At 38.6% G+C, this 10,597-nt stretch overlaps 1 protein-coding gene across 4 annotated transcripts in view; it reads left to right on the top strand.

Moving 5' to 3' along the window:
• Positions 1-1,271: 1,271 nt before the first annotated feature.
• The window catches only part of LOC122078745 (GDSL esterase/lipase At5g62930-like), a 12,086-nt gene continuing 2,760 nt past the window's right edge, over positions 1,272-10,597 (top strand). Inside the window, exons 1-4 of one of the 4 annotated variants that reach the window (XM_042644860.1) lie at positions 1,272-1,578; positions 1,700-1,777; positions 6,873-7,013; positions 10,349-10,425. In XM_042644860.1, the coding sequence (XP_042500794.1) occupies positions 1,480-1,578; positions 1,700-1,777; positions 6,873-7,013; positions 10,349-10,425 (395 nt within the window). In that variant the 5' untranslated portion in view covers positions 1,272-1,479. Of the gene's footprint in view, positions 1,579-1,699; positions 1,836-6,872; positions 7,014-10,348; positions 10,426-10,597 lie in introns of all 4 variants that reach the window. The other 3 variants (XM_042644857.1, XM_042644858.1, XM_042644859.1) reach the window with 3 other exon arrangements.

Genomic DNA, 10,597 nt, shown 5'->3' on the forward strand with positions numbered 1-10,597 from the left:
GATGCTTTTGTATGCCCTCCTATTGGCCTATATGTTGGTATGTTTATCTGCACCAACAGGGTAACATCTTTTTGTTAATACACATGAATTGTGAAGGTGGTGGAGCCTAGTTGATGAGAAGTCATATGACACATGGAGACATTCTTGGGTTGAAAAAGGACATATGGGTACAATTGGATAAATATCATCCACTAGTTGTGCTATGCTTTCTTTTTTCCTTCCTCGCCCATTTGTTTGTAATTTTCACTTTTATATTAAAATGAAATAATTTAAGTCAAATAATCAACTAACCAAGGAAGCAAGTAGTAGAAAAGGGGGTTCCAACTTTGGTTCATTCCTCCCACAATTAAATCTTCTTCTCCCTTAAACATTCTAACAAACCCAATCAAAATTTAGAAAGTATATCTAATCTTATATAATAATAAAAAGGGTGATTTACATAAACCACCCTGGTGTTTATCTATATTACATCTTCCCCCTAAAAATTCATCTTCTTCTCCCTCTTCTTCTTTTGTGGTTCCCAGAGGAAGAGGGCTGCTAGCAGTGCCATGAGGGAAAGGGCTGGGCCAGGGGCTATTGGAAGAGGATGAGCTAATGAGTGCTTCACTGATGGCATGCTAACGGCACCGTTAAAAGTAGTTGGAGTGCAGGGCGTCTGAGGACAATCACCGGTGCGGGAGGTGATGTCGTCTTTGACGACGACGGAAATGTTCTTGCCGTAGCACTGCCCCGTGGCTTGCTACGACCGTCCGGAATCGAAAGATCGGTCAAAGTACTAACATGGGAATCAATCTGTTCTCCGTACGGATCTGAGGATTTCCTTTTTTTTTTTTAGAAACGGATCTGAGGATTTCGGCAGCACAGAGAGAGAGAGAGAGAGAGAAATCAGAAACAAAAAGTCCAAAATAGAGAGGGAATAAATGAATTGAGTCAGTCAAAACGAGAGATACGCACGCAAACAGAGCGGTTACAGAAGAAACCAAAAGAGAAGGTGAGAATTGGCGAAGACTGAAGAACGAGAAGAATGAGACTGCACAAGCATACAAACTGAATAGATAGAGAACGAACGAGATAGGAAGAAGAAGGAAAGAGGTGAATTCTGGACAAATGGAAAGGAGGAGAGAGAGGGGGTGAATTCTGGCAAATAGAGGAGAGGAGGAAGGAGGGTAAAAGCGTCTTTTCAATTTCAAAAACTAACACATTTCTTTCACGGTGTTAATTTGGGTGGATTCAAAATGAATTTTTAAAGGAAATGCCCACCATTTACATTATGGGTGGGGCCCCTGTATTGAAAAGCCGTATTCTTCCCCGTATAATACCCACATAGTTACCGTTGCCCAGTCCCCGTCTCGGAGTGGACTGGGAGTAACGTTGACACTTGACACGCGCGACATAATATCGGCACCTGCAGTTCCCTTCACCCTACTGCTCCATCTCTCTCTCTGCACACACAAACACAGAGAGGGTGTAGATAGTAGAATGAGGCCTCAGTTGGTGTTGTTTGGAGATTCAATCACAGAGCAATCCTTGGGACGAGGTGGGTGGGGAGCAGCTCTTGCTGACACATACTCTCGAAAGGTGATTGAGGCGTTCAACACTTTCAACATACTTATATCATCCCCCACCCCCGCCATTGCTAAGTTTAGAGATGTTTATCGTGTCTTTTAGTTTTATTCTTCTTTAGTTCTTGATTTTGCAGGCTGATGTCGTGGTTCGTGGATATGGTGGATACAACACTAGATGGGCTCTGTTCCTTTTACATCTCATTTTTCCTCTCGTATTTTTTCCCCCTCTTTCATGAGAATCCGCATTTGTCTTTTCCGGTTCTTACCTTCGTTAGTAACTTCAGTTTTCCTGATTTTTCTGTTTTATACCTTAAAATTTTGAATCCCATTGCCATGGGCATAATTTTTTCCGCCATTGTTATGATTCGAATTTACTAGTGGCGTTCTTGCTGATCGCTGAATTTTTATAATTGTAGTTTCTTTGGTAGGTATTTTTATTTTCATTGTTAATGTACCAACTCATTACCCGCATCATAGTTTTGAAATCAGTAACTAGGGTTTTGTGATCATTGACTTCAAACAACAATTCAGTAATCACATGTAATATTTACATTCTTTACCCTTTGTCTTTTCTTTGAATCCACTGTTTGGTACCAGTATGACATTAGAGAATGATGTAAGATGCACTGTTATCATCTGTTGTGCTCCAAAGCCAAATCCTAATTCTCAATAAACTGTAGCAGTTTATAGAAAATGATAGGAACTTGCTATGTTCAACATGGGATAATTTTTAATCTTTATGTAATGAATTATTTGAGGGTAGACCTCGGTGCAATGGTTAGGTTGCTCCTTTGCAACCTAATGGTTGCTGGTTCGAGTAAGAAAACACAGCCTCTCCCCGAAGTGAGAGTAAGGTTGCATACATTATGAGCCTCCCCAGACCTTGTAGTGGCAGAGCCTCGTGCATTGTGTATGCCCTTTTCCTCTGAATGAATTATTAACAATTAGAATGCTTGTTGGCTTTTGTTTAAAAAGTAGAAAATTGTGTTTTCTATTTGACATAGTATCTAGGCACTAGTAACAATGACAAGAGAAGAAAAATAGTTTATGGTGTCAGGATTTTCGGAATTCGTAGTTTCTCTTGGAATCCTATCCCTAGTCTACCATGGAGTTCTAATTAAGTAGAGTTCTGTTTTCAGCCTATTTTAGGTTGGATTAGGAATCTGTTAGTCCAGTTCTCTTATGAATTGACTTCCTTTCATTATGTCTAGTCCTAGTCGGTTTAGAAACTCCAAACACAGCTGGCGGATTTTGAGTTATTTTTGGACTTGTTTTAAGTTTTCATTGGTCAACTAAATAGTTTGATTATTAGTTGGTTTAGGCTATTTCTAATCATGTTACCATTTATGTTTTGAGACTATATGTTTATTTATGTAACCAGCCATTAAGGCATACGAGCTTGATGAATGAAATTGGCTTTCATCACTTTAGTTCTGACATTTAGAACACCTATTTGCTGTGAGATGCAGTGAAGTCCTTGGAGGGATGGTGAGATACCAAGTTAGTGATTCAGGTGGAATTCCTGAACATATATCATATTTCTTCTTCTATTCTTTTCTCTTTTATCAATCAATCGAAACCTAGGTCAGTTCCCCTTCTGTTTCTGCCATTTTTTTTATTGGCTTAAAAGTGTTATCTTTGGATTGATCTGAGTTGCCGTGTTTCCATATATCTTTATTCTAAAATTTTGGATCTGTTTTCAGCATTAGAATTCAATCTTTATTGTATTTTCTTTAATTCCTAATCCCACAATGATTTCTCTGAAACTCAACTCTCTTGCACTGGGTTTCAAATCTGGTTCCATACATAGCCATCGGATTCTATTCTGAACCTTCCTACAGTTTCAAAATCTAAACTTGCTACTGATTTCTTAGAATCCTATTTCAAATAAATTTCAGAAACTCAGTTTTCAGATTCTGTTTTCAAGTTCTAAACTCAGATTTCTGTTCTAATTGATTAGCTAAATTCTGTTATCATTATTATCCTTAATTTGAGCTCATCTCTTTACTTTTCTGAAACATTTCTGAGTGTCTCATTGATTCTCAGATTCGAGGAGGGGAGCAATTAATGGAGAAAGTATACCATAAAAGAGAGGGAATAGGAACATGAGAGATAGAGCAATAAAGAAATTAAATTTTATAAATTATTTAAATATTATAGAAGTATAACAATATGAATGGTACCAGCAATTTAAGAAAAAAAAAAGAATGGAAAAAAGAGATAATGAAGAAGAAAGGATAAAGTTATCAAGTGAAAGATTTACCACTTCATGCTTTATATAATAGTATGATATATATATATATATATATATGTCGAAATACTCCAGCTTGGAATAACAATAATAGATGTTAACATCACAACTAGTCTTGAACATATATAGTGGTTGTAGATGCTAGAAAGCACGAAGAGAACTTCATTCTGGTGGCAATACCAACTCAAGCACACCAATCACAAGTAGCAATAGTAGAGAAAATTCTTCATGTCATATAAATCCAAACAACAACGAACAAAATGAGTGGCATAGAATACCATCACAGTCAAAAATATCATAGCAGCAACAACATCATAAGCCTTTTGTCAAGGAAGGAAAGTAGTAATCTTCCCAAAGAAGACCTAAAAGTGCAACATAAGTTGCTGCAAACTACTGATAAAAGTGCTGCATAGGTCGGTGGGAATCACCGGTAAAAAGTGCAGCATATGTTGCTGCGAACCACTTATAAAAGTACAGTATAGGTTACTGCATACCACTGATGACAACAATAGGTTGCTGGGAACCACAAATAAGAATTTGTTGTTGAAAACCTCAAGTGACCATCTTTATAAGATAAAATTGTTTCTGAGAACATCAGCAGATGACACGAGCACCCAAATAATAATAACTTTCAGCTGATGACTAGGGCTGATAATAATAATAATTATAATCTTCAAGAGCAGATAATAATAATAATAATAATCTTTAAATATCAGATGATAGTAACCAATCTCCGCCTCACGTGTAGTACTACAAGTGGACAAGTAATGCAGGGGAGAACACCAAAGGATAACCCACCATCATATGGCAGCAATGACTTGCATCGCAAAGTAACAATAAATCTCATAATCAAGAGCAACCTAGCATTAAAGCAGCAACAAATCAGATCAAAGTAGTTAAAGAAATCCAATGCAGGACACAAACGGGGCAGAATAGTAATAAATTAACAACTCAAAAGTCAAAACTAGAGAGCCTAATGTCTCTCCAACTCTGGTCAGACGCTCCTTGTAGACAATAACAATAATCCCTAAAATAATGAGTTGATCCAACGACTGGTTTGCAATGTATATAGCACACCCACGAAATTAGCAAGCTACCAAGGAACAAAAGAAAAAGTAGTGCGATCTGGCAGATCTTTTGACCAAGTCTAATGATCAGACAAACAAATATGTTTACAAAAATTGTTGGTAATCCGATGGCTGGATCTTAGTACGAAGCACATGCACATAAATAGTTGGTAGCGAAGAAAACAAATTTAACTGTAGAATTGTAAATAAACCTAGTGTTTAAAGGGGGGTGGCATAACTATAATTGACCAATTATGAAAGGAGGCATTTGGTACATAAAAAGGGGTAAGGACACCAAGGGGATTTTTATTTATTTAGTAGGGACATACTTGGAAGGAAGAACAAAATAAGGACGAAGCTACAATAAAGAATAAGGAAAGGGTAATATCAGAATTAAGAAAGAAAGGTAAAGTGAGTAAATACGAAAGAATAATTCATCTTCTTCAACCATTCGACAATGGCAGTTATGATAGGGAGAGATTCAATCGAGTGAGAAATCTCTCACACCACTCACCCAATCCAAACATAATTATAGGTGAATTATGCTAACCCTGTTAATGTATACATTGAAGCTGCCCTTCCCTAACAGTTTGGCTTTTACGTGAAATGGATCCATGTAGCAATCCCATTTAATTGGGATAGGGCTGAATTGTTGTTGAACATGGTATCAGAGCAAGGAGGTCGAGTGTTTGACTCCTGGAAAGTGCAAAAATTGGGTAAGGGTCAACACTTTTCTCCTTTGGCGTTGTGCGAAGAAATGTTGCATGAGCCCCACGTGCAAGGACCATGGGGATCTTGGCTTGCATGTGCGGGGGAGTGTTAATGTATATATTGATGCTTCCCTTAATAGTTCGAGCTCTTAGTTGAACCAGTAGCAAACAAACCAAATAACATACCAAATGCAAACCATGGCAAATCAAACAATCAGTTAACAAAAGAGATATAACTCTCTGAAATTAAACTGGCAAACAAGAGAGAAAACCAAGTCAGTTGGCTGATTTTGATTGCACAACAGAGGCACTTCTATATCTGGTCTTCTAGCGCTCTGATTCTACCCAAACCAAGGTAGGATTTCATATCAATAAACTCCAATCAGAATAAACAAAATAGAAGTAAGAAGAAAATTTAGGAATAATGGGAAGAACAGAAACAGAAAGATGACATAGAATAGAAGAATCAGTGTGAAGTAAAGTGAAGAACAATCACACCTGATAAGGAGGAACAGATATGCAAACCTTTGTGGACTGGTAATAGCTTTAGAAACAAAACATGGTAAGTAATTGCTGAATACAGAAGTTAAGGTATGATCAGCAGTAGCAGCAATATATGATTTCCTTCAGGTATGATATTCAGATAAATGCATCAATTTTCATCAATATACAAAACCCTAGTTCTTCGTCTTATTGGATTAACTAGGGTACATATAAAAAATTTCCCCCTTCCTTATGGCTCTGATACCATGTAGCAATACCAGAAACTATAAAGAAGAAGAAGAGAAGAAGAAAGGTAGAAGAAGAGAACCGAGAGAGAGAAAGAGAAGACAATATCGATGGAGAGAAGGGATAGGATTAAGAATGAATCCTATCGTGGCCTAGGCTAAAGATTTATATTGTCCTTAGGTAGAGTCCAATAAGGAGTTAATTACATAAAGACCCAAAGATACACTAAAATGAATCTACTAGACCAACTGTAACCAAACATTACTGGCTAAATAGACTGGTATCGATATAACAAGGAAAAGGGGGGGGGGATCTCCCCCTCACGCTATACACTTAACAATCACTTTTAAGGGATAAGAATGATGTTATTAATTCATTTTATGATGTAAGTTTATATATACAGAGAATTCTCTGCTATCATAATATGTTTCACTATTATTCAGTTGCTTTATGAAAAAAAATGTAAAAACTTAAAGCCTGCTTATTTCTTGCATGATCAATTCATTCACAAAGTTTCTGAACAAGGTTTTTTTTACCTCTTATTTTTCAGGACTGCGCAAACCCTCCTGTTGCCACCACCGTTTTCTTTGGCGCTAATGATGCGGTCCTTTTGGGTAGGAATAATGAACGTCAACATGTGCCTGTTGAAGAATACAAGGAGAACCTCAGAAGGATGGTTCATCACTTAAAGGTTGAAAATGAGCTTCATTAGCATTTCAAAACTTAAATACACTATTTTCTTATTGTGATTGCTCTTAATACCTTTTTTCTATCAAGGTTAGACTTGTAATTTTCTTAATAAATTCTAAAGACAAACACCATTTCTTGTTCTTATATTTGGTTAACCATGCTCAGTCCAGGTGGTTCAATTTGTTTATTGTCATAAGCTATTGTACCATAAAAAGATGCGAGGGCAAGAACTAGGATTGATGTAAGGTTGGTTCACCCTAAGGCAAACAACACCAATAATAATAGCAACTCCGAACCGATAACCAGCTCTGACTTCAGATCAGAGAACCAACAGAAAGCAACACAAGACCTAAAGTAGGCTGAAATAGAACTCACAAATTAAGGTGGACTTCGGAGGTTCACACCTGATCAGAATAGGGTCTGGAATAGGTCTGAGTAACCGTCAAAGGATCCTCCAACAAGGCTGCAATAGTGCTTCAACAACTCAGACAACCCTAGCTGAAACAGGGTTTCGACCAGCAGGGAGGGAGAACCCTGTGGCTGGCTGATCAGACCTCAGATGGTCTTCAAACAGGGGTCGAAGGTGACCCTTGGAGGCCTCAACAAAACCCTAAAAGGGCTTAAGAAAAAGCCTGCTGGATAGGGAGATCTAGCCAATATCGATTTGGCTCCAAAACCCTGACAACCTGGATTGATTTTGGCTCTTGGGGCTGATCTTCAGTCCGAACTTCTACCTTGCTTCTGGAGTTCAATTATGATCAAAACACTCTCATATCACTCTCTCACAGTCGTAGGAAACAAAGAAGAAAACAAAGAAAAGAAAAGAGAATCGATGGGGGGGGGTTGAGTAAGGGGGAGAAGAGTTAGGGAATGGGCATCTCACCTCTCAGATAAAACATTTTTAGCCATGAGTAATACTAGTTTCATCAATTGAAAATCTGTCATTACAATCGATGGATGCCTCTTATAGGCTTACATAGCTGCCTTCTAAATTATGAAACTAAGGCTGGAATTAAACCTTCTAAATTGACTTCTAACTTGCTAACCAAGAAAGAATAATTCAAAACCTGACAACTAATAACAAAAGGGTAACTAACTTGAGACATAGAAAAGGAAACTAACTTTGACACTCAAAAAGGGAGCTAAATCCTAGGCTATATGCTGAGATCGACGGTTGCTTGGGCTCCACTCTTGAAGCTTCTTTCTCCACAAAGTTGTGGACAGCTGTATGGGGCTTCTAGAAGATCTTCATGGAACAAAACTTGGCTGAGAAAAGATGTTGTTCCATGGATGAGAGTGCCTTGCCGTGGAGGGATCCAAGAATGGAAACAAAATTGGAACTTGGAGTGCTGGACGTCTGGATTGATGGTGCCAAACAGGGAAGCTTCTAGAGACTCCATCTGGGGCTGATAGGGGCTGCATAGGGACTGATTCGATGGCCCCAAGAGGGCTGGAAATCTGGTTGCAAAGCTAGACCAAAGCTTGGCCAGAATAGGCCAGATTTGTGCTGGTTCTTTGGGTGGCTCAATCTATCTACATCAAGGATGATGTAAAGGAATTTACTAACTCAAGGAATTGTGTTAAGTTCTCCTTGGGTGCATTTACTAACTTAGAAGATAGTCTTCCCATCACAATACACCATGAAATCCAACCATTGCACATCATAGTAACTCCATATTGTTCCCATGATGTTAAGCTATCAATGTACTCATCCAAGTCCTTTTGTTGGGGCAATTAAAGTTGGCCCCTTCACTCCTGGGCCAGTCCTCCCTGCAATGTCAATTATGGGCTGGTAATATGCCCCCTGACTATTATGGATAAGAATTTGGACATTACATACCAAGTTGAGATTTCCATGTACCCCATACTTGCTTTATGGTTCTTTGTCTCGTATCCTACTGCCTGTATATTAGAGGATCCTACTGAAGAACCTCCATGGGATCATCATGTTGTCTTGGGAGTGGGGATGGGGGTGTGCGGCATGCCTGCCTTCACACTCTGAGTTCTCCTGAAAGGCAAATCCCCCTACCTCTGCTTCTTCCTCGTCTCCTCTAAGGGACGTGCATCTGATACAACTGCTCTAGAGCCAGAATCACCTGCTCCTTTCGCCATCTTTGTGTACCTAATCCTATCCACTATGCCTTAACCTATTGCAACTGTCTCTACTCGGCTATTCTTACATGTTTCTCAAATAGATTAATGATGGTCTTCCTCTTGATCCCGATGATGATCCTGATGTTGAATCTCACTCTGCTAGTCTTTCATCTTTCTCAAATACACTAGTTGATAAAGCTTCCCTCTTCAATAACATGTGTACTCTTCTACACAGTGCTGGTTTTATGAATGTTCATATAGTTGTTGAGAGTAAGGCAAAAGTAAATTTCATCTCTGCTGAATTTATTCGAGCACACAACCTTCCACAGATGCAACTCTTCAAAAAGATTCATGTACGAGGTTTTGGACCTACAGCTCCGGAAGAAGCCATTGTAGTGGTTCGAATACATCTACAGTTTGGGCATTACAGTACCATGAGCCTTGCTTAGTCACCCCATTGATGCACTACGACATTCTTCTAGGGCGACCTTGGCAATGATATGTTGGTATTCTCTACAATGGTGCACGAAACACCATCAAGATGAAGCAAGGTGGCTGTACATACTTAACAACTCCACATGCATTAATAGATATGCTACGTTGGCATCAATCTCCTCATCTACCTCGAGGTATTTGGGAGGATGTCCTAACTCGACGGAGTTGAGTTCTTTTAACATCGGGGGAGCTGATGCAGTTACACGTTGGGTTTAATCTTATATTCTAATTTATTTATCATTAGTCTTTATCTTGTTAGAGTCGTTATTAGTAGGAGTTACAGTTTGCTTTCAGTCAAGACTCGAGAGTACAGGTCAGATTCAAAGTTTGTTTTAGTTTTAGAGAAGGATTGTTTTAGTTTTAGAGTAGGATTAGGAATTTTTTTGTTTAACTCTTTAAATAGCAACTTGCAGTCCATCTTTGGACAGTTTTGGATTTGAAGAATCAACTGAGGAAACTTTGTAATTGCTTACCTGCATTTTGCGACCGTGCGCTCTTCTCTGTTCGCTTCCCTCTCCTTAATCAGATCAGTTCTAGTACTCCTCCCAGTGCTTTTGACATGCGCCTCTTATTATTGGAGTGGGTCCATAAGCAATCCAAGTCTGGATTTGGAACTCCGGATCCGCATCATTTCATCATGTCTACTAATGTCATGCTGGCACAACTTATTTCATTCTTTTTATAGTCCTTAGTAAAATGACATAATTATTTAGGAAGCTTTTTCTCATGGGATGTTTTGTCTGGCAGAAATGCTCCCCCACCATGCTGGTTGTGCTTATCACGCCTCCCCCAGTTGATGAAGAAGGGCGATTGGAATATGCAAGGTTTGATATTTTTTTCTGCTTCCCAAACCCTGTCTATAAGCATAGTAGTTTTCTAATGAGAAACAGTGGACTTGTCCCAAAGTACTCTAATGAAATCCATAACCCAAATGAGAGGATTTTCTCTTTCCCTGAAGTAGTTTCTTTTGTTTCCTAATTGTTTTTTTTTTTTTTT

This window comes from Macadamia integrifolia, chromosome 5 (assembly GCF_013358625.1).
Source record: "Macadamia integrifolia cultivar HAES 741 chromosome 5, SCU_Mint_v3, whole genome shotgun sequence".
NCBI lineage: Eukaryota > Viridiplantae > Streptophyta > Magnoliopsida > Proteales > Proteaceae > Macadamia > Macadamia integrifolia.